The sequence below is a fragment of the Colius striatus genome, chromosome 1 (genome assembly GCF_028858725.1).
Source record: "Colius striatus isolate bColStr4 chromosome 1, bColStr4.1.hap1, whole genome shotgun sequence".
NCBI lineage: Eukaryota > Metazoa > Chordata > Aves > Coliiformes > Coliidae > Colius > Colius striatus.
The window spans coordinates 27,133,996-27,158,614 of record NC_084759.1 but is presented as its reverse complement, the minus strand read 5'-3'; the positions used below and the strand labels follow the sequence as shown (position 1 = coordinate 27,158,614).

The 24,619-nt window shown below is 41.1% G+C and overlaps 1 protein-coding gene across 2 annotated transcripts; it reads right to left on the bottom strand.

Annotated features, from left to right (window-relative positions):
- Positions 1-438: 438 nt before the first annotated feature.
- ATP7B (ATPase copper transporting beta) lies at positions 439-24,247 on the bottom strand. 2 transcript variants are annotated; one of them, XM_062020466.1, is made up of 20 exons: positions 23,056-24,247; positions 21,153-21,410; positions 19,883-20,046; positions 18,828-18,989; positions 16,948-17,024; positions 16,418-16,592; positions 15,666-15,899; positions 15,382-15,473; positions 15,111-15,238; positions 13,064-13,218; positions 12,731-12,865; positions 11,895-12,089; positions 10,220-10,402; positions 8,562-8,760; positions 7,098-7,244; positions 5,566-5,708; positions 3,809-4,012; positions 3,581-3,698; positions 2,702-2,804; positions 439-703 (listed from the first exon to the last, which is right to left on the bottom strand). In XM_062020466.1, the coding sequence occupies exons 1-20, from the start codon at positions 24,230-24,232 to the stop codon at positions 439-441; spliced, it is 4,314 nt and encodes a 1,437-aa protein (XP_061876450.1). In that variant the 5' UTR covers positions 24,233-24,247. The 2 variants fall into 2 exon arrangements, with proteins under 2 accessions (XP_061876450.1, XP_061876451.1); XM_062020467.1 differs by having other exon boundaries at positions 21,153-21,389.
- Between the last annotated feature and the right edge of the window lie 372 nt (positions 24,248-24,619).

The window sequence follows — 24,619 nt, the reverse complement described above, 5'->3', positions numbered from 1 at the left end:
TCCTCATGTCACTGGCTATTTTCACTTGGACACAGAAATTAACATTTGTTAGCTCTGAAAATACTTTTGCTTCATGTGCTCTTGAAAGAATAAAGTTAAAAGGAGGAGAAAAGTATGAAATTTGGTGGCCAGCAAACAGTCTAGAAGACAGAAACTCTTTTAGACTCTGGAAATCCCAATATTACACGATGTCACTAATTGCTGTGTGTAAAGGAGTCAGTTCACTACAGAGCCACCGATTCTTTCCATGACTAGAAATAACTGGTGACCTGAAAAAGAGCCACAATCCGTACAACCCACCATCGAGCTGAGTTGCAGTTGTTTTGTGAGCTGAAGGAATGACTTCACATACAACCTTGAAACTCCTGATGATGTAAGTCAGTCCTTCCTGTCACTGATGAGGAGGAATGTTTCCTCTAGTACTAAGAATGCAGTGCCTCAGATGTACTGTTCTTCATCTCCTCCATTCATGAGCAATGACCACTTGTCTCCTTCCTCCTCCACAAAACCATTACGTCTCAGTAGCTTGTCCGAAGTCAAGGAAGAAAAAGACACTTGGCTACTCTGGTCCCAAGGAGCCAGTCTAGATGAATCCCTTCTCCTATCATCCATTCCAATGTGAACACTGATTTGGGAAGGAGTAAGTGGCTTCATTCGGCCTTGAGCTTGTGCTTCATAACTTTCTGTGTCTGGCTTCTTATAACTAAGAAAAGAAAAAGATGTTTAGTACCAAGACATCAACATGTAGAAACATCTTTGACATGAGAACAAATCAGAAGCTTCTGACAACCTAAATGTTACCTGCACCTCAGACATAATATTAATGGCTAAGAGAACGGGTCACATGGCATTAAGATATTTGGATACTGAAAGGGAGGGACTTGTAATAAAAACTATGTATTTGCTGTGTTATGAGAGGGTTCATAGCAGACAATTGCAGGGGAAAGTACCCCAAAATAATTTTCTGATTCAATAGCCAGTAATAGTGACAGGCCCTTTTTCTCCCTCTCTACTCTGCCCTGGTGAGGCCTCATCTGGAGCCCTGTGTCCAGTTCTGGGCTCCTCAGCTCAAGAGGGACAGAGAACTGCTGGAGAGAGTCCAGCACAGGGCCATCAAGATGAGGAATAGAGCATCTTTCATATGAGGAAAGGCTGCAGGAACTGGGGCTGTTTAGTCTGGAGAAAAGGAGACTGAGGGGAGATCTTATTAACATTTATAGATATCTAAATGGTGAGTGTCAGGAGGTTGGGACATCCCTTTTTTCTGTTGTATCTAGCAACAGGACAAGGGGTAATGGGATGAAGCTGGAACACAAAAAGTTCCACTTAAACATCAGAAAAAACTATTTCAGTGTTCAGATGAGCGAGCCCTGGCACAGGCTGCCCAGAGGGGTTGTGGAGTTTCCTTCCTTGGAGGTCTTCAAGACCCGCCTGGACGTGTTCCTATGCGACCTGATCTAGGTGAACCTGCTTCTGCAGGGGGGTTGGACTAGATGATCTCTAAAGGTCCCTTCCAACCCTAGCATTCTATGATTCTATGATTCTATAATGGTGAATATGCATCTTCTTCTTCACATATATGTAGTATGATGTTCTTTGGAACTTGAAGTTCTTTTCAGTTGAAGTGAAGCTTCAAGAAAGATTACTGTCCTACAGAGTATACTGTAATAGAGCTTCCATAAGTCTGAAGCCAAATATGTACTGGGGGAATTCTCAATATCTAACCACAATGATGTCTGATGCTTCACGTAGTCAGCATGAGACCAAAAGAACTAGAGAATAAAGGAATCCCTTCACAGAAATTTCTCATCCTTTGTATTTACTACACACAGAAAGTTTTTAGGATGGAAATCTTGTAATGATAGGGCTGATTCTGCAAATGGACATGAGCACGTATCTAACTTTTATTCTAGACTGTGGTTCATTGAGCATTTGCAGGATCAGAATCAACATGCAGCAACAAATTTCCTATATTAGTTCATACCATATTTATTATTTTCCTGTATTAGTTTATACCAACTACAGCAGACATATTTGAAGTTTTGAACTAATTTCAGACACCAAAAAAAATCTTATTTTTGAAAGAATTTTGCTCACAGTGCTGTTAAAAGCAGATCCACTGTAACTGCACCCAAAAAGGGCACCTGGAAAATGGAGCATAAAAACAATTAATAGAATTTGAAAAATGTTGTTATAGTTCAGGAATTGGTTTGCTTCCAAAGAACTTGAGCAATATCCTTTATCTGTAGCAAGATGCAAAAGAACAAATACACTGCTTCTCTATTTCCTTCTGGCTAAACTAAATAATCACAACAAGTTCGTTCAAATCTTTTTTAAAGCATCCACTGCTACACTAAGGAGAACTATCTTTTGAATTATTTGTTCACTTGATATTCACAGCAAAACCAGTGCTGTCCATTCCCTCACTTGGTATCAAACTAGATCTCCAATCCAGGTGCCCAGGTGGCACCCAGTCACATTTCTGTAGGTTAAAGAATGCTCAGTACTGTCTTGGTCCAGGGGTGTTTGTTATAGTGACACCTCACCTACCTCTTTTGGAGACAAGCATTAGACAGAATGACCCCAAGCTAAAGGGCTGTCAGGTACTTTTAGGTATACAAAGCTCAAAGTAACATCTCTTTTGAGTCCCAGCAGCAGTGCTGCCTGCAGTTCCCCAACCGATCAGTGCAGGATGACTTGCCATTTCAGCTGCAGGGAAGACAGCACAACGGACACAGAAGAAGCTGCCATTGCAGCTGATCCCATCCAGGGCTGAAGCACGAGGCCAACAGGCATGAACACCCCTAGCAAAAAAATGCATTGATGTGAGCCAGAACCTCCTGTCCCAACATAGATGTTTCTGTCCCTGCACATAACAGAACAGATCAGCAGTTCTACACCATGACTTGCTGAGTCCTGCATCAACACAACCACATTGATATATATATTTCTTCACCCATTTTTAAGTATATCCCTTCCATTGCAAGGGATGACCTTTGCACCAGTTCAGCTACAAGACCGCAGCCACAAAGTAAGACTGTTTGCCCCTTCCAGCTATTCTGCACATATGGAACAAAGCAAAAGCAATGGAAGGAAAAGGCAATAGTCTAGGCAAGGGAGGGAGCAGCTACTAATAAAGAGGAATGCTTGAAGTTTTAAGGAGGAATTTGGAACATAAGAAGGTGTCTGGTAGAATACAAGTAGTAGGAGAGAAAATGTGTGATTCAGGGTGAACAAAAGAGAGAGGACTCAGAAGTGGGATGATATCTCGGACAAAAGCTGGGTTTGAATATACGGAAACTAATCCCCAAGTACTGCCGTGTGAAATAGGAGCATGGTTCTAATTTCATCATCAAGAATTTATTTCTAAGAGTTTAAAATTTGGGGGGAAAAAAGTCTTTTTTCTACAATATGAAAAACAAAACAAAACAAAAGAATGTTATTTATTTTGTCCTCCTGCCAAGTTTCAAAGACTCTAGGAACCTCTCCTTGGTTCTTTGAGCAGGAAACCCTGCGAGAAGCACCACAGAGCTCAACTGTGCTGCTATCTTTGACAAGCTGAGCTCTGGCAGTCACATACCTGCTGCTATGGGTATTCCAAGCAGGTTATAAATTAAGGCAAGAATCAGATTTATTCGTATTCTCCGAACTGTTCTCTTTGACAGGTGAATACTGGCAACTACATCCAGTAAGTCGTTCTGCAAGACAGAAGAGCATTGAAAGTTTTCCATGTGCAGTCTTCAGAATATCAAACCAAAGAGAGAAGTGTCAGTGACAAAAGAGGACAGGTCAAAACTGCAGTGCTCACTCGGATAAGAACAACATCTGCTGCTTCAATGGCAACATCAGTGCCTGTTCCAATTGCAATTCCAACATCAGCCCTGGCTAGTGCAGGGGAATCATTGACTCCATCACCAACCATCGCAACCTTCTTCCTCCCATTTTGGAGCTCCTGGACTTTTGCAACCTTGTGAGAAGGAAGAACCTCGGCAAAGACTTTTTTGATCCCAACCTATATAGGAAGAAAGAAACATATCCAGTTGGTGACATGCTTCATGCTGAAAGAAAGAGCCATTTGCTGTTCTGGGTGAAAGGGAAATGAAGCTCAACCAAGCTGATTCTGGTGGAGGCAACATTTGCAAGCTACACAAAAAACTGAGGGCAATATGCCTTTGGTATAAGAAAGGGAGAGATGCAGTGATGCTGGTCTGCTCGTAGAGGCTCGGCCTGCAGGGCTTCTGAAGCTCTATTGCCCTGGCAATAAAGGTTTGACAATTAGAAGAGCCTATTGTCAACTAATTATACTGCTTGATGCACTAATAAAGATTTCAGTGAAATGCAACACAGAAACTATATGATGAGGCAGTTACACGAAAGGAAACACAGAAATGCCAAGGATGTGCAAGTCTCAAGGAAACTATGAAACTAAAGCAGATGGCTGGCTGAACACTTGTATCCATCCACATCTCAACAAATACAGAGTTGCTACCCATGGCTTTAGTGCTTTACTTTAAAAAAAGGTGGGTGTACTGAAGAGGGATGGGATAATGCCCCTGGTTTGGCTGCCTCACCATGCAGAAATCAGCTTTTCACTACACAAGGCAGAAGCTCTCTTTTAATCTTTCTCTTTTTTTGTGTGGTTTGGGGTTTTTTTTTAAAGTTTTTAGGACTGGCTTACTATTTTTTAAGGAAATAAGTGCCAAAAATGCAATTAAAAATTAGGTTGTCACAGGCTACACTTGTTTGAATATATCACTTGAATGCCTGGAAGCACAAATTAAAGATAGTTTCTGAAATAGTTCTCTCGACAAAGAAAGGTGGGGTAGGAAAGTGCTTTACCACAACTGAACACAAAAGCAAAAGTGTGAATCAAAATAGAAGGATTAAAGCATGGCACTGGGAAACAAAGCAGACCTGACAACATATGAGAACATGCACACCACAGTGCTGGCTGAGGCAGCTGTGTGAAGGGACACCTTAGGAAAGCAAGGGGACACACAGATTAGAGGTTAGAAGCAGACTGATGCAAAGGGAAAGGGGGAAATGAAGATGGAGAGAGTGGCAATGTAGTAAGGTAGAACGAGAATCTGGCTTTGCCTTTGAGCTAAAGTTATAGTTTGAGATCAAGGAAATCTCATATAAACCCAATCTCTTTTAGACTGCTATGCTTCTTAACAATAACTCTTATTATTATTACCATGTTACCCCTAAAGATAATGACAAATCCCCATTTCTCTTGTTGTGAATAGGACTTGACCTTAAAGGAACTTTCCTTTGTCACTAACCAAACATGACTGCCCTTCAGTGAAGGGCTCAGCAGCAGACTCATTACTGCAAGGAGCTCTGTGCCTCTGGAGAAGAACCGACTGCATGTCTTCAGTGGGATCTTAATGCAGTCTTTACTATTCCATTGTACTTGACCTGATTTTCAGTCCAATTCAAGGAATTTTATCTTTATTTAATGTATCCAAGGAAACTCTGAGTTCTTGCTCCAAATTCACTGGGGTAAGCAGAGTTTTAGGACCTCATCATGTGGGGTTTTTAGAAACACAAAGAAGCAGATACCTGAGTAGCAATGGCTTTTGCAGTTTTCCTGTTGTCTCCAGTTATCAGCACCACATCTATTCCCATGTTTTTCAGCGTGTGCACAGCAAGGGCTGCCTCCTGCTTGACAGTGTCTGCTATTGCGATCATTCCACACAAGGTGCCTGCACAAAGAAACACCCTCTGTTAGAGAGCTGCAGCAAGCAAAGTGACAGCAAGAGGACAGGACTTCCCTCCTTCATACCACGGCAGCTTGTGAAATAACACATTCTGGGCAATAGTGACACTCATAAGCCTGAACAGCTGCCTACAGTTTAATAAGTTATGGGCTCTTTCTTACACATACACAATTTTCTCATTTATGTATTTCAAATTGAGCAACAAATGTTGGTATCTAGAGACCAAGAGGAAGGGAAGAAGAGGAAGGTAGCTTTTAAATACGCCTGACTTTTAGGTTTTATGGCATGGACAAATAGGGTGCAAGACAGGGAAATGGTCTAGTGGTTGCTAGGGCTAGGACAAAGGCTGGACTTGATGCTCTTAAAGGCCTCTTCCAGCTGAAACGATTCTATGATTCTAGGTCAAGCCTTGGTATTTGTGCCCAGCTCAGATGTTGAAGCCCCTCCTCCAAGAGGAAGCATATGAAGTATCTGCTTTTATGTTGCCTAATCTTTCTGGGTTGGATCTCTGTTATAATTAATTACTTTCATACAGAGATGTTGCACCTGCCTTCCAACATAAACTCAAAGGTACGTCCACATTTCCTTCAAACAAAAATCTCATGTTGGTTTATCACTGCATGTGACTTTTCAAAAGTAAGGACTGAAGCAGATTTGGCACCCCTGTATCTCTGTGTACTATATCACTAATAGCGATAGGAATGCCAGCTGTACACCAGAGCCCTTATTTCCATGTTGAGAGCACTTGATTTCCCTGGGCTGCTGATGGAGCCCAGGCTGAGACATGCAAATTCCTCTCGAAATTGCTCTGGAGGAGCACCAAGAACATTTATTCAGTGATTGAATCAGAGGCCCCATTTCAGATGCACTGGGAATCTATTCCAGTTACAGCAGTTTCTCATATTAAGATATTGTCTGGGATCTCTCCCATAGAACAGAACCCCTCAGGTAAAACTCATTCAGTCTAATCTATTATTCCTGAATGGTCTAATGCATCATCATATATATTCATGAAATGTTTTTAAATTAGTGATGCAATAGGTTTGTCATGTGAACCTGAAGTGATGTAAAGCCCAGATGGGACATGGCACCACACTGGCACTGCTTTTCTGACAACAGTCTCAGACAACGGGAGGTTCAGAAATTAACACTTAACTTAAAAACTACCCAACAAAATCTTATAAACAGTGTTCTGAGGTGAAAGCTTCTTTTAAGAACACTTTGATGCTTTCCAGTTCACAAGTATTTCTGCACTAAAAGATTAGTAATTTATTGACACTAAGCCCCTGATCAATTTCCCCAGAGTTTATTTTAATCCATTCCATGGTAGGATCAATCAATACGTGTTAAGTCGCTCCAAACAACAGTAGTTACCATCTATAGCCACTAGTATGGCAGTCTGTCCTTTCGTTTCATGGTCTGTCATTGCATCATTTACATCACTTGCAATGTGCAAGCCATTGCGTCGCATCCACTCACGATTTCCAATCAACACCGAGTATGTGTGAGAAGCTGATGGACCTTTGTGCACAGACAAAAAGAAAAACAAGCAGCTCAGAAACAGGGCACACAAGCCAGAGGATGACTACGTCAAGCAATGTTAACTATAGAAAGATATTCTGAAGAGGTTTTCCTACTTCATTTTTGTGTGTGTTCCAGGCTGGCAATGGTCACACCCAAGACACAAACAAAATTAGTGTTGTTGCTGTCATGGCCAAACAGAAATGCATAGGCACCACCTGAAGACAGCCTCATAAAACTTTTCTCCTTCAAAACTCAATCTGTGCCTGTTTATATACAGAACTGCATCATAAGCTTAATGAAAGTACTTGCCTGTATTTGCCTTTGCCATTTGGCATTTTTTTTCTAAGTGCAATATGCACACTTAGCAAATGCCAAGCTGCTTTGTCCTCACAACTAATCATTTCTTTTTAATATAAAGGCTATTTCTGGTAAGAAAAATATAGTTTTGTTCTAATGAACAATGAAACAGTATGTGAAGCACCTCATCATGAATTCAATCCAACTTCACAAGAGCTGTATGAATCAGTTGCGAAAATATTACATTAACACCATTCACAAACAGCACAGTTCTGATGATTAAAGTTCTTATTTTATTTAATTCTTCTAATAGCTTTCTCCAAAAGGTCAGGAGAGCCACAGTCTTCTGAAAAGAACTGTTGAGCTTCTTAAGGAAAGCTTTAAATACTTTGTTTTTCTCTCCTGCACTACAAAAGAGCAAAGTGGATCCCACAGAGCATGAAATGAAAACAAATATATGGGTGTAATCAAAAACATCAGGCACTGAAATTTGGTTTGCAGATAGAACACACTTATTGTGCATCTGCTGAATAGTTGGGGTTTTTTCAAGTGCCTTGAGAGATACGTGAATAGAAAACAAAAGGTCAAATTTAATATGGCACTAAAAGGTAAGATATAAAAAGTAGGAGTAAGATAATATATGTTAAAGAAAACAGCTCTAAATAGGAAGATAATGCTGAGGCAAACTTTGGTCTCTACTGGACCATTCTTCTATCCAAAAATGACATTGGTGGGTACGTCTTATTGCCTATGTATTGTATGGACTTTTCGAGTACTCATCACTGTATTGTCTAAATTCTTACTTAGGTTTCTGAATTGCAGAGATCGAGAGCAGGGGAAAGACAGAGCTTCGATTTCTGTTAAGGCACATTTTTATCCCTCATGTTCTTTGCCTCCTTCTGCTGTAAATGTACCTTTCTGTTGTTCCTAGTCAAGGGGACTGTTTTACAGTGGTCAGCACTGTTAACCCATCAGCCCTCTCATTGCGACTGGTAGTCATGTTACGGGCAGACATACCGAGTGATTCAGAGAGTGTGATCAGTGCGTTATCTCCCGGAAGAGCACTGCTGTTTCTGCTCCTGTTAGCATCCAGCTTACTGAGATCCTCCTCAGCCATGCCCAGGATGGCCTCCACACCTCCGACCTTGCAGCTGATGCCACAGCCCGGAACTGCCTGGAAGTCAGTGCAGTATCCCAGGCTCTGCGTGCCAAGCTCCTGTAGACATAACAAGAGTGTTATCATCAGTCTGTGCTGCCCTAGTGGAGGACAAGTACTAGATGACTCCTGCCAAAAAGAGGCCTCATTCTTCCTCTTGGCCGACCATTGGAAAAGCAGCACGGAGTATCAGTAGAGCAGAAACAAGAATAAGGATGTTCTGGACATGCCGTGGTTTAGACTTCTAGCCAGGAGCAGCCATCTCATCCAGGTCTCAGCCCCAGCAGCAGCAAACCATAAAGAACAGCTTTTCTTGGTAGTTCGAGGATGAAAGGTTCATGACCTCAGCCATGACTAGGAAGTAAAGAGAAATACTCTAACAATAAGCTATACAACTTCTGAAAAATGCAAGTTCTAAGTAACCTCACAGACAACTGGCTGTGGGGAGTCAGCCCTTTTGTATATATGTGAAAAACTCTCTCTAATTCCTGGAGTGATCTGGGTGGATGATAAGGAAACTGGATCTTTCTGTTGAGTTACAGAGAGAAGGCAGTGGCTACCTTCAAGCTGAGGAAATGGATAACCAGGGCCCTAGAAGTTATAGAAATAATGGAGAAAATACACATTTATAAGCAAGATATTTCAGGTTGTCTCTGGAAATTGGAATTACATGTACCGTTCAGTGACCTTCTAACAAAACAGGGATGAAAAGGCAGGTGCTAAGAATATTAGCAAACAGAATAGCAACTCATATAAGCCATGGCCCAGGTATGACTGGGATGACTACAAAAGTGTTGGGGAACTAAGGCAAATTTGAAAACAGACAATGTAAAATACAAGAGAAGCAACTGAATCGTTATCCATATCCTCTTTTTCCTGCTAAATTCCCGTTGTTAACTTCCAAATTTTACCACTGAAGGATCTATCATGAATAAGCCTGATATATATTTGCCAATGAAACTTCCCATAAGTGAATTAATGACATGTCTTAGCAGAAACAAATTATTTATTCAAGCCAGGCTTCCTATTTTGGTTACTATTTGTGCTTTCATTCTTCCTGAAGCATTTGAGGGACACATGCAATACATGAATGACTTCTGAAGATTTCCAAGCTTTGCAAAGAAATGAGTAATTTGTTAATTAATTTGTGAAATCCACAAATGCCAGTTTAGGATTCAGGTTTTTAGGTTTTTTGCCTGATCTGAAGCAACTAACAGAAGTGACTACAGGCAGGTAATGTATGAGATGACATCACACACATTTGCTTCACAATCCTATTTTAAGCATAAATATTCCTCCTGCACATATTCCACAATCCTTATTTTCCCACTAGCTCAGCAAAAACTCAGCAAAAACCTGGTATTTCCCAGACTAAGATGCGCAAACATAAAATCTGACAGCTTTCCAGTCTGCTACTTTTCAGGCAGGCCTGTTCTTCTGGGACTTGATCATTTTATACAACACTGCTGCATTTGCACAGATCCCTTCAGGCCTTAGGTGAAATAGGAAGGCTGAGTACCTCTTTGCAATATTTAGTGACTGCCACTCCTAAAGGATGCTCACTGCTGGCTTCTGCAGTGCCAACCACAGCCAGCACCTTCTTCAGAGAGAGCACAGCCCTGTCTCCCAGCAAAAGCACCCTCATGACTTTAGGAACTCCACAGGTGATGGTCCCAGTTTTATCAAACATCACAGTCTTGATCTGCAAGAAATAACCAGAGTTACTGACTCATATGCTTTAGGCACATAAATAGTGGCAAGACCTTAACAATCAGTTAAATATATATCCACACCAAGACTTCTGTCTTTCCAAAGTAAGGATTCCTGTATATACCTTAAACTATCTGTACAGTAGGTCTCTTTACGCTTTCTTATTCATTCCCCATACAGGGATTTCACTGAAGTTACAACATCACCCTGTACTTATATTAGGATCTCAGACAACAGTCATTGCAGGACTTACACTGTCCTTTATGTATGCATATGTACACATGCAGCATTCACATGACATCTTAATCACTTTTACCACTGGGTATATGATGCAAGGAAGGCTTTTATGAATGCTGTTCTAAACAATTTACATTAGCACTGAAGAAAGAGGACTCAGGAAGTTATTTGGCGATAAGAGCAGGCGGGAAGGCTGCAAGAAGCTGCAACAACAACAACAACCTAATCAAATCCAACCTCAAGCTATTCATCAAATTCAACTATCATTTTTTATCCAGCCCAATGGGTCTTGAGGAATCGGGAGTGACTCAAAAACACTCCACCACATACACTGAAACCCAAAGCTGAAGTCAATTCTAATCTTGAAAACAAACACCACAGAGAAACACACGAACCAAAAAGCTCCACAGTGTAGGCACTTTTTCCACTGGCAGCTATTCTAACTCATCAGCTTTGCAGAATTCAACAGGTCACCTAATTTGCCGAGCCTTGACCCTAGCCTCGTTTAGATTTCAAAAGGTGAGGAGTCCATACACTAATTAGCAGTAATCTGGGGGAGGGGGGTTTGCACAGCCATGGGAAAACTTCTGTTCTATGCTTTATAATGTCCACTAAGAACAAGAATAATCAGTCTGATTAACTTATTCTTACCATCCTTTTCACTAATTTTATGTCTAATGCAGCCTTCCAGAGAATGTTTTAAACTCCAATTCTTTTAACTGGCTGTGCACATATCAAACAATCTCCTCCTTCAATCTCCCCTTCATCACTTTTCTACCTTTGAAGGGCTGTTTCTGCCTTCCTTCCATCTTTCTTGCTATACACTAAAAGAACTTAAAAATCATTCTGTTTTTCTCTTACATCCTACATTTTAAACTACTCTTCATAAACAATATGCAGTTCACAATAGCCTCTCAAGGAAAGAAGGAAAACACTGGGTTATTTGGCACTTTGGCAGAAGTAGTAAAGAGACTGCTCAAGTCAGAAGCCACTGAGGTCATGCAGAAGATTAGCAGCCTCACTGGCAGAAGATTACAGGAACTGTTGTCTCTCAACACTTTGTTGTTACTACTTTGAAGAAAGAAGGTCAGATCTGTTTTCTTCAGATTAATGAGCAGCAACCAATAGAAAACAAACAAACAAACAAATTCTGCAGCCTTTCTCTGGGCCAGCAAGATTTCCTGGGAAATTATATTCCATGTGGTTACAGCTGGGTAAGCTACAAAAGTACAGAATGAACTGTTAACCTTGTGTGCCATTTCCAAGGGCTTTCCACCTTTGATGAGAATACCATTCTGCGCAGCAACTCCTGTGCCCACCATCACAGCTGTGGGAGTGGCCAAGCCTAAAGAACAGGGGCATGCAATGCTCAGCACGGTGATTGAGGTTTGAAATGCAAACCTCAGGATTAGTTCAGCTTTTGAAACGTGTTCGTTCTGATTCTGCAAGAAGAGGGAAAGGAGTGGGGAGAGGAAAAGAGAGATGTATGATTGCTGATAGAAGATGACATAGATGTACAATCAATCATAGCCACTGTAAAAAACACATTTACCTGCAAACTTCCAGTATAGGAAAGCAATCTATTATTGTTACTGTAATGGTAGAGAAAGGTCAATGTTATGAATTGTTTATGGCAGTATTTTCTGGCTGTTTTTCTGCTCAGGCATACATATGCTTTACTCTGCTCTCAAGCTCCCACGTGATAATGTTAACTTGTCGGCATTTCCTTTCCAGTTTTGCAAAGGAGAACCCTATTTCCAGGTACACAGATCCCCACAGTTGCTGAACATAGCAAACATATATCCTAAATATAACCCAGGTTCATCTTCTTTCCACAGCCAAATCCACTATGCCATCAGGAACATGGATGTCCAAAAGAATTTCAAGCAATATAGGTGTGGCTCAGCTCCTTGCAACGCAGCTATAGATCGTGTTTAGCCCAGAAAGACTGCCAATGATTACAGTTTGTAGGAACCTCATACAGAGCTGAGGTTGCAATATCAAAACTTATACACAAAAGGTATGTTAATTACATTGGAAGATACCCTAAGAGCAAAATCCAGCTCATAATGAAATTACTTACAGGAAAATATTTTTGAATAACATCAAAATTTATAAACCCAATTGTGATCCATACTATCAATGTCACTGTTGAAATGGTGATGATAAATGGAACAAAATATCCACTAAACTTATCTGCCAGTTGCTGGATGGGTGCCTATAAAACAAAAAAACGAACATGCATTTATATGTTTATGATCAAAACACATAAGTATGAAGAGCTCATGAAAATATAAAATATTCCTCACCTGATTCTTTTTTGAATTCTGGAAAACATAGTTTTTTGAATAAGCAAATATAAAAAATATAGAATCCCTTTCTTATATAATCAAAATGTTTGAATAAGTTTTCTTACCTTTGACATTTGAGCTTCTTCCACTAACTTCACGATTTGTGCCAGAGTGGTATCATTGCCCACATGAGTTGCATTAACAAGGACTGCACCATGTGCATTTATAGAACCAGCAATCACTGTGCTCCCAGGCTTTTTAGTGACTGGCATAGCTTCCCCTAGAAAGAAAAGGCAGGAACAAATGAGGCAATACTCCTAATAATAGTGAACATAGTTGATTAGCACACAGCTCATTGTCTGCTGGCAAAATCAGCATAGAAATGACAAGAAATCACATACTGTGTATCTCTGTCTAGTGAAGACAAGTGCTGTCGTACTCCTATAAATCTTCTTCTAGGTTTATTTTCAAAGACAATGCCATTTCCTTGGTCCTAGCCCTCCAGTATGCCACCCCTCAAAACATCAAGTAAACTGGTTGTAAAAGGACCTGCTAAGAATTTCTGCAATGAATCATAGAATCACAGAATGGTAGGGGTTGGAAGGGACCTTTAGAGATCATCCAGTCCAAACCCCCTGCAGAAGCAGGGTCACCTAGATCAGGTTGCATAGGAACATGTCCAGACACGTCTTGAAGACCTCCAAGGAAGGAGACTCCACAACCCCTCTGGGCAGCCTGTGCCAGGGCTCCCTCACCTCAACAGTGAAATAGTTTTTTTCTTATGTTTAAGTGGAACTTTTTGTGTTCCAGCTTCATCCCATCCCCCCTTGACCTGTTGCTAGATACAACAGAAAAAAGGGATGTCCCAACCTCCTGACATCCACCATTTAGATATTCAAAAGTGTTAATAAGATCTCCCCTCAATCTCCTCTTCTCCAGACTAAACAGCCCCAGTTCCCGCAGCCTTTCCTCGTATGAAAGATGTTCCAGTCTCCTGATCATCTTGGTGGCCCTGTGCTGGACTCTCTCCAGAAGTTCCCTGTCCCTCTTGAGCTGAGGAGCCCAGAACTGGACACAGGACTCCAGATGAGGCCTCACCAGGGCATAGGCATGGAAGTTTGAGTAATCTGGCTTTATTTCTACCACTCTCAGTTTTCAAAGACTAGAAAAGTTGTCTCTGTGGCAAAGCCCCTGTTTTCATGCTGCCTTTCTGAGAATGTCAGCTCCACAAAGTCTTTTATCCCTTTTTAGCATTAGTGATAATGATTGACTCTCTTCAACTAAGTGTGTCCCTGTTCCCTAAGAAAAGTAAATGCATAACTAAAACAAGTAAGCCAATGCCAACGTAAGGTTTTTATATCCTTTAGTTTATTTATAAGAATTGCATGATCCAATATTTTTCTATAGTAGCTAGCAACAGGACAAGGGGTAATGGGATGAAGCTGGAACAGAAAAACTTCCATTTAAATATAAGAAAAAACTATTTCACTGTTCAGGTGAGGGAGCCCTGGCACAGGCTGCCCAGAGGGGTTGTGGAGTCTCCTTCCTTGGAGGTCTTCAAGACCCGCCTGGACATGTTCCTATGTGACCTGATCTAGGTGGACCTGCTTCTGCAGAGGAGTTGGACTAGATGATCTCTAAAGGTCCCTTCCAGCCCTACCATTATATGATTCTATGATTTACAAAATGAAATTAAAATCTCAGAAGCTGTTGAGAAGTCCTTAATGAGTATCAGCATGATACTCATTGAGTATCAACATTCCTTGTCCACTGGGAAATTCCTGGCATAGCCCTGATCAGTGCTGATGCATACACACCCCAATATCTCAGCAATATATCCCCCTCATCCTTTAGAAGTTATTTCTGAAAAGGTGCCATTTCTACAAATATATTCCAGACAAACTCCCAATCGATCTGTGGAATAATGACCATTATGTTTAGCTCTGTCCATCTCATCAATACATCAGTAAAACTGACCAAACTGAGTGGAAATTATTCAGCTTTTTAGGGTGTGTGCAGACACAGGATTTAGATTCAAGCTCACAGAGGCCAGGCACAGCGTCCATTAAGGTGGGATGTTATTCAGATAGAAGTTTTTGGGTTGGGTCTGATGTCTTGTTAGAAATTGTTCTAGAAGACTTCACTTCTTTGCAGAAGTGTAAGGGAAGTTACCAGTAATGAGAGACTCATCTGCCATAGAACTCCCTTCAATGACCTTTCCATCCACCGGGAACTTTCCACCAGGAACAACCTTTACAATATCACCTCTTTGAACCAGTTCAACAGCTACTTGCTCCTCCCTGCAAAATACACAAGTAGAATAGACAAATAATTTACACCATCTGATTCAAAAGAATATTAATGCTTTCACACTAACTGCATCAAGCCTGGTCTGTGCTCCCAGGCAGGCAGGCCTAAGGGGATTCCATTCATAAATGTATACCTGACAATGGAGTGATCAGGTCCAAGTGTCACCACAGTGGCTTCTGTGGCTTGAAGTGATATAAGTTTAGCAAGAGCTTCTGAGGTCTTACTCTAAGAAAGAGAGACAAATGTTTAAGATATATCGAGATATATAAATGCTGATGTCTACTCAACACAGTGAACTCTAAATGACCTTGTATAACATAGGCTACATCAGAAACATCTGACACAAAGTTCCTCAGAATAGTTTTATTCTACTTTCATCACAAATACACAATAATAATTAGTGTGAAGATGAGTTACCTTTGCTATGTGTTCCAGCCACCTCCCAAGGGCAATAAACACGAACAGCATCGGGGGAGTGTCAAAGAAAGTGACAGGGCTTTTCTCTGCCTTTTCAACTATTGCCACCAGCAAGATGACACACGAATACACATAAGCAATTGTGGTGGCCAGTACGATGAGCACATCCATATTGGCTGTCTTGTGCTTCAGTGATTTGTAAGCTTGAACGTAAAAATACCATCCGCCAAGAAACTGTTGGCGTAAGCATGGACAGACTTGTATTAAGATCACAGCAGTAAAAGCACAGCACGCAATACTGACTGTAGCAGAATTATAAACACATAGTAGATACAGCAAGGCATTGCTGTCCCATGCAATGTTTATATGGAAATAACTTCAGTGGACTGGTCTATTAGGGCTAGGCTGGCTCCATTGTCATCCTCTCACTTGTCTTGCAAAGTAAACAAGGCACAGAAGTTGAGGGGATTTACCTACAGCTACTCAAATAGTTTGCAGTTGAACAGGTATTTCTTGACTTTAACACTACCTTCCCCACCTGGAAAACTATCTGAAGCAACCTGAGCAGGAGCAAGTGCTGTGAGCAATTACAGAATGGATAACTTACAGAAAAGTGCCACTTCATTCTGCATAGGTGGTACAGACACAACAGCAGGGCTGATTCACTAAACCTTTCTAGTCTCCTATCACATCAGATTACATCAATGAGAGATGAACAGAAAGCAAACCCTTAGGAAGTACTATGGACATACCTGAACAAAAGTGCACAGGACAAAGAAGAGAAGATTTAAAATAGATAATCCAGGAATGAGATTCTGCTCCAGTGCCATAGACCCATGGTGTTCACCGTCGGGTATCAGCATATAGATCATTAGGATTAAGACAGGGATACCAAACACAAGGCTGCACAAGAAAGATTTCCTCCACCTGAAAAGTAGAAGCTGTAAATCCCTGGTTGTGGTACACTCTGAAGTACTCAGGCCAAACAGCACGGTTGCAGTGCAGAGCTTGGGGTATTAACACACAGCTTTCGGATATTTGGGAAAGATCTCCCACTTTGGGACAGTTACTCTGCCTCCTACATGTTTAGCTTCATAGACTTCTAGCAGTTAAAAACTGAAACTAATGAAAGCAATAAAAGTACTTGAACCAATGACAAACCATAAAATTAAATATGCTTTACACAAGGATAAGCCAAATTAACTGGGAAGAGGTCGGGGAGGTGAGTTGCAAGAGATGATCTATACATGCTCATTAGTGAGAGAGAAAGAGAAATACTTACTGCTGTATTTCTTTTTTATGATCCAGATTATGTGCATTTGGAACTTTTCTAGCCACGGAAGCATGAAACCCAATTTCCTTTTCATTGAAAGCAGAGGAAAGATGAGTTAATTTTGATTAAACTAACCATATTACTTACATTTAAATGATACTACTTTTAGAAGAAATGTCATAAAAGGACACTGTTCTGTATTTAATAAAGGCCAATTTCTTATTTGTTTTTAGAACCTGTCACAAATGAAAGGATATTTCGGCCAGTACTCAAAATGTGGAGTGCAAAAGATTTCTGCTACCTATACATGGCCAGAGTGTATAGATGCAGTACGTGTTCCAAGTTTCTCAGGCACAGGAGGCCTCCACTGACAGCTTGAGTTCTGCTCCCCTCTTCCTCAAGTGAAATTTATGCCCTTTCATCTCCACTGGAATGAGACACGAGAAATACCACAAAGGGAGGTAAAAATGTACCAGCCACTGGGCTTAGTCAACCCTGCAAGCTTCCCCTGAACATTACAGTTGAGAATATACACCTGAAGTTAAAAATCAAAGTGTCTAGAACCAGTTTAAACCTGTAAAACAACAAACTGCAAGGCAAAGCATCCCAGAAGTAAACATGTTCAAAAAGCCAGTTTTGACTGACACTTCTTTGAATTACTGCAGTAGAACCACCCCTCCCACAAAACCTCATCAAAAACTCAAAGCACATTTGCAAGTATAATATAGTGTAACTTTGTATCAGCCTAAGATGCTCTTGTGGCAAGATGACCTTTACAGAACTACTCAGACAGTCTGAGGTCTACTGGTTAAGATCTTAATTACTGCTGCCACTTCCATTCTGCAGTCTAAGAACTTTTTTTTTCTGAGCAAATACCTTAGGACACAAAAGGCAAACTATCTGCTGTCCTCCTGACTACTCATTGTGTGCACCTCATACAGTAAGTTCTATTCCCTTCTGGTGGGGCAGAGAACATAGTTTTGTCCACAGCTGGGCCAAGATGATGGCAGATTTTATGATCTATGTGGTTATCAGTAAGATAGGATTTTTTTCCTTGAGTGGCTTTTTAAAACAAAAGAGCTATGTGAATTGATGTGGGGATGAATGACTGTATACAGACATATGTAATGCTTGTGGTGTGAGCTGTTGCACAACTTCTTTTACAGCCTTTTTCTCTGGCAAGAGAAAGCAGTATTTCTCTTTTTTTGAAGTATCAACACTTCCCTGAAATGACTGGAAGTCAGAGACATGTGATTTTACACACAGTAGGGCAAAGAATGAATATATGGCACTTTTACCAGATGTAGATAAAAAGGATTATTTTTGTAGTTTTTAGGATGTGTTTTAAGAGTAACAACTTGTAATACTCTGCACTACTGTGGAGCACAGCACAATAGCTTCACCACAAGAACATAGAAACATATTCGGAGATCTTACTAACATTTACAGATATCTAAAGGGTGGGTGTCAGGAGGTTGGGACATCCCTTTTTTCTGTTGTAGCTAGCAACAGGACAAGGGGGGATGGGATGAAGCTGGAACACAAAAAGTTCCACTTAAACATAAGAAAAAACTATTTCACTGTTGAGGTGAGGGAGCCCTGGCACAGGCTGCCCAGAGGGGTTGTGGAGTCTCCTTCCTTGGAGGTCTTCAAGACCCACCTGGACATTCTCCTGTGTGACCTGATCTAGGTGAACCTGATTCTGCAGGGGGGTTGGACTGGATGATCTCTAAAGGTCCCTTCCAACCCCTACCATTCTATGATTCTATGATATGACAATTACTTTGTCACCTGAAAAAGTCAGAGAAATCTCTCATATATCAGCTGGTTTATTTAGTTTTAATCTTCACCTTATAATTGTTCATACATAAACACTTTCTCAGGCCTACCTCAATTATTTTTATAATATCTCGAGGTCCAGTAATTTCGGGATCAAACTGGATGTGAGCTTTGCAAGTTGCAAGTGCAACTGAGGCATAGAATATGCCAGTTGTTCTCATGAGTTTGGATTCAATGTTGTGAACACAAGAAGCACAAGTCATCCCTGTAATCTAAAGAGAAGACAAATTATATACAGTTAGCAGTCCCCCCACATTCACCCAGTACTTGTGGAGGAATTTGAGACAAGGCCTCCCCATGTCACAAAGATACTAATGGCCATTCAAGTTCTGCTGGTACTGACCCAAGGCCTCAGCTTGAAAAATTCATAGACAGGTCTTAAATGAAAGAAAAAAAAACATGGAGAACATAACTATCCCCTTATATTATAAAATTCTGCAAGGGGCAGTTATAGTAATAACTATATATTTGTACAGCAGCACTCCTCATGCAGTGTATTAACTGTAATAGTACAGCTAATACAGTTCTATCAGCAGCTTTGGTAACATTGCCAAAGTGTAAGGGCAACTTCACCTCCTCTACTTAAATTTTCCTGTGGCTTCAATAAGATGTGCTCTCGCTCTCTATCTATTAGGACAACTGCAGACTGTTGTTACTGGTTTCGTAGTAGGTGTATGCCAGTGACCAAAAATAGACTTTTGAAGAATCTCTCCTTTATATAAATAATTTACTAATGTAACTCAACATTCTCAGACCTCTATACAAAACCCCAGGCCTTATCAAACACGTATTTGGTGATAACATTCTCAGCTGCTCGGATTTTACGCTGATGACCAAAGTGCCTTCACAGAAAAGCTCTGTTTCATTTCTCCTTGCTAAGAAAAGTCTATTCTGTGCATAGAGCTATCACTTTTTATTTGAGCACCTTTGGGCAGATTCTTCTAAGACAAACCGATTTTTTCTGTTCGGCATTTCAGAAACAATGGCATCACCAGCCAGAACTGACTTGCTGAAGCCACAACTCCTTAAAAAAATCATTTGCAAGAAAATTATTCTTCTAGACCTTTCCAAAGCCAACATATAACCTCTAACACACATGACTTACGTGAAGCTCCACATTCCCTTCTGTTTCTGCATGATCTTCTATGATGGTGGCTTCAAAACCCAAATTCTGGATCAGCTGTGCTATTTCAAGAGGCTGTATGAATTCTGGCTTGTATTTTATCTCTGCTTTACCTGCCATAAGTGCTACCAAGACTGAAACAATTCCTGCATTGGCAATAACAAAAAGAATTAGATCATGTAATTCCTTTCAGTGGAAGAACAATACAATAATACAGGTAATTGTTAATGAGGGCTGTAACAACTGAAAGATAAGACTAACAATTTCTCTCTGCCTCCTTTTACTGTTGCTCCCTAGTCACAACAGCAAAGTTTATACTGAGATCCAGCCAAACTGCAGCTCCCTTTAGCAGCAGGAGGAACTGCAAGAGTTACACACAGAAGAAAGTGAGTTTTGCTACAATCTAATGACACAAAAAAGACATCCAGAAGCAATCTTCGCACTCATCAGCTCAAGTTCCACTCTCTAAGACTCTCTAAGTCTGGACATCCCTAAACAATCCTCCAGCACAATTACGGGCCTTTTTCTTTTCTTATTTTTCCTTTTTTTATTCTTCCTCTTTTTATTTTTCTTTTCAGTAACTAAAATCACAGAAATCTACATTCAGAATTGAATGGTAAAACATAAACATCACGGGCAGTATGACCATCACTAGGAGACTAGGGACACAGGAATCAATAAGCAAAACTCTCCAAAGGCAGGCCTACACAAATGAAATCAGATATCGCTGAGGCTCATCTGTTCATTCTCTATATGGCTTGGAGGAAAAGTGGCTCCAGCCTGCAGACTTTTAACCTAACAAGTTTTTTGCTTTTGCTATGCCTAGGCTAATATAACTACCTAGGCACAGGAGCCATGTGTTTGTTCATGCAAACTGGCCCTAAGTTTCACATCACAAACATGTCAGAGCCCTCAATAGCTCTGGCAGAGATGGATTGCTCTATAAAGCAATAAGGCTCTGAAAACTAGATGAGAACTGTTTCTCTGTTCTTGAGCCTTTTTTGTAATTGTTAATACATTACAACAGCTTAGTGTCACAACACAAGTGTGTCCTTTGGGTTTGCCCACCAACACACTGTGAGAGTTAAACAGTGATATAGTTACAGTAGCACCAAGAAAGAGCATTAAGTCTATTTAACCTCCAGATGTTGTACCACAGCTTCTTCTATTAATCACATAGAACACCTTTTCCACCCCATGGTCCCTTATAGACTCATTATAGGAACTTATTGTTTCTTTGTAAATGTATTACCATCTTCTTTCTGCAAATTCCTTTCAATGGTAGACACACACGATGCACAGGTCATGCCTGTGATTTGTAAAAAACACTTTTCCGCTGTCACTCCGCAGGGCTGGTTTGGCTCAGCAAGGTGAGGACTGTCTGGAAGAGCATCTGAGGCAGAGCCTTGATGGGGAGGCTCCGGAGCTGGAGGCTGCAGGGCAGCATTGCTGGTGGTGGGCTGGTGGCTGTGCTCTCCAGTGGCAGTATCTTGAACAAATGCACAGTACACTGAGCAAACACTATTCATAGTGTGATCAGATGATGCAAAACTACAGACAGATCACATTATCCATCAAGCAAGGTCTCTTAGTGGTTTGAAAGATGACGTGGTAATCTTGGTCTCTTCATGGAAATAATACAGGTAGTTACTACATGTGTAACAATACACACTCACCAGTACAACTTGCAAGACCATTTAACTCTACAGAACTGGTTTTCACTTCCAGTTGGCAAATGATTCCCTGTAACATCAATGCCTAGACCCGACAGCTACCTCCACTTAATGCATATTGATATCTAGAAGGTCCTTATCCAACAGAGAGAACACAGTCCAGTCATATCCATTCTGTCCTTGTTGTGATCTATGCAGGGTTCACCTCACTTCATCTCAAACAACAAAAAGGACAAGTTTCTCAACAAGCTTCTCTTGTTGAGTTTACACTGCAAAACGAGTAGTGGAAGGATTTGCAGGACCCACAAGACCTTCGCATATACAAGCCCATTGCAATCAGTTTTGTTCTTTACCAGACACTGAATTGACATGCAACAACTGCAGCTGCATTCATGAAACTGCTCCCCTGGGCAGAGGTTTGAGTAAAGGAGCAAGAGTTGCTTCTGAATATGTTAAACTCAGGGGGTCCCCTCCTTTTCCACAGCTGGACCGAGAGGTCTCCCACAAATTACTAATCAAACAAATCATAATTAAACATCACATACAGGCTCCTCCTCATGTGTGGTAGTACCACAGATTCAGAGGGATTGGACCCATGAAAAAAAGCAAACGGGATGTGGCCTGTTGCAATCAAACTATTTCATTCCAGGTAAACTACATCAGTATCTCAAATCAGTGTCTGTAGAGTTGAAGCAGATAAATATCGTCACATTTAAAATTTGCTACAGAGGAGACTGTGCACCATGGCAACTTCTTAAGCATGGAGTACATGTGTAAAATGCACTAACTGTGCTGCAGCTGACATATAAAAGCACCTGCTCCCACCAAAGAGTACCTGAATCTTGCTACTTACTACACTTAAAGTAAGGCTTAGTAAAGTAGAGCTAGTAAAAATACTCAAGAAATAAAGTTCAAAGGAATAAGACATTAAAAAGATATTTTAGCTAGGTAAAACGTGGTTTTAAATGAAGGAGAGTTCAGTAAGTTTGTAGGGTTTATCATTTTGGAACTTAAATAAAAACATTTGGTTTGATAGATCTCCTTACAGCAGCCCATAGATGTAAGAAGAAACCTACTTCAGTGGGTAAGGGGAGTGGCTATTGGAAAGACCTTGTACCAACTTCAAAACTTTTTGGCTTCATAATATAACTCAACTCTTCCACTCACTAGTGCAGTTATTAAGAGTTAAAATAAGGTGCTTCATAGCTGAAAAGTCTCTCCTTTCCTAAGTGAGGTCAGATCAGGCCAGTCTCTTAGAAAAGACAATATCAATGTGATGTTTTAAGAGTGATGGACGCATTGCTGTGCAACCTGATCTAGGTGGACCTGCTTCTGCAGGGGGGTTGGACTAGATGATCACTAAAGATCTCTTCCAACCCTACCATTCTATGATGTGATATTTTCTCTCCAGAAGAGAGTCTCAACACAGGTGTTGTGACACAGCTTGGCACACAACCCACAGAAGAAAAAAAACACAGTTACCTGTCAGCACAGAAGCATCAAACCCCATGTCTTCTATGGCAGCTCTTAACTCTTCTCCATTAGTAACAGCTGGATTATAATGTATGGTCCCAGTTCTGTCAGCTAGAGAAACTGCTATATGTTGCACTCCTCGTCTCTGTGATATGGTCCCTACTATGGTCTGTACACAAGAATTGCAGGTCATGCCATCGATCCTAACAACAGCTGTGCATGTTGCATCTTGCAGCGGCTCTCTGAAGAGATCACACAGCAGAGCAGGTGCTGGAGATGCACCTTTATTTGTTTCTAAACCATTAAGGCATACTTTAAAGTTTCCAGGTGGAAGGGATTCAATAGCTTGTTGCAGAGCTGACAGGGTAATTAAATTTGGACTATACTGAACCACAGCACGTTTCTGCTCCAAAGACACTTTAATATTTTGTATGCCAGGAAGATCTGATATATTTCCTTCAATGTTCCTGACACAGGACTTGCAGTGCATGCCCTCTATCCATATAGACACTGTGGCTGTGCCGCTCCTCTCAGCCACCAACGGATCCACCCCATCACTCTCCAGACTTGCTGGTGTCTCCTTCGGATTTGCACTCTGCAGGCGCTCGAAATCGAGGACACCCAGCTTCAAAGGGGCTGATTTACCTCTAATGGTGCAGGCATAGCCCAGGTCAATTATATGGCTCTTGAGGTCATTGGGCTGAATGATGTAAGGATGGTAAGCAATAATTGCTTCCTGGTTGCCAAGTGACACCTTGATTTTTGCCACTCCATGCAGTTTACTAATCTTTCCTTCAATGTTGGTAACGCAGGACTGGCATGTCATGCCCTCTACCCGAAGTTTTACTACCGCTTCTCTCAAGCACGACAGATCCGCAGCCGCTGTTGTCAACCTCTCTTCTGCTATGTTGGCATCAAAGCCCATATCCTGAATTTCCTGGCAAATCCGTTCAGGACTTATTTCTGACTGCAGATACTTTATTATGGCATTGTTCTGCGCAAGTGAGACTTTGATGCTCACAATGCCCTTCACCTTTGAAATCTGGCCTTCTACTGACCGCACACACGATTCACAAGTCATTCCCACAATGTTGACTGCCACAGTGTGCTCCTGGGAAGAAGAAGAGGGCACAGTTTCAAAGCTCTCCTCGTAGCCCATGTTGTCAAAAGCAAATTTGTGTTTCATTGCAGGCTCCAGCTCACATTCAGGAGGAGAATCACTGTTGGACAAAACCTAAGGATCAAGAGGAAAAATGAAAATAAGATGCATGTATCTTTAGCCCTGTAAAAGCAGCAGTATTCTGCATGTGCTCTCCAGCACATACCAGAAGCGCTCTCAAGTCAGTCCATACTGCTGACATGCTTCACATTAACTTACACTTTGAATATATTACCAGAGAGCTACGTCTACAATGATGAATCAGGCCTCTGACACTTGGGCAGCAATTTAAACATGGGATATAAAAGCAGAATTCTCTCAATATTCCCAATCCAAACATTTAAGATGTGAGCTCTCTGCAGACAAGAGGCACTTTCATGATGCAGCCCCAGCCCTGCTTTTCAGAGCACACTG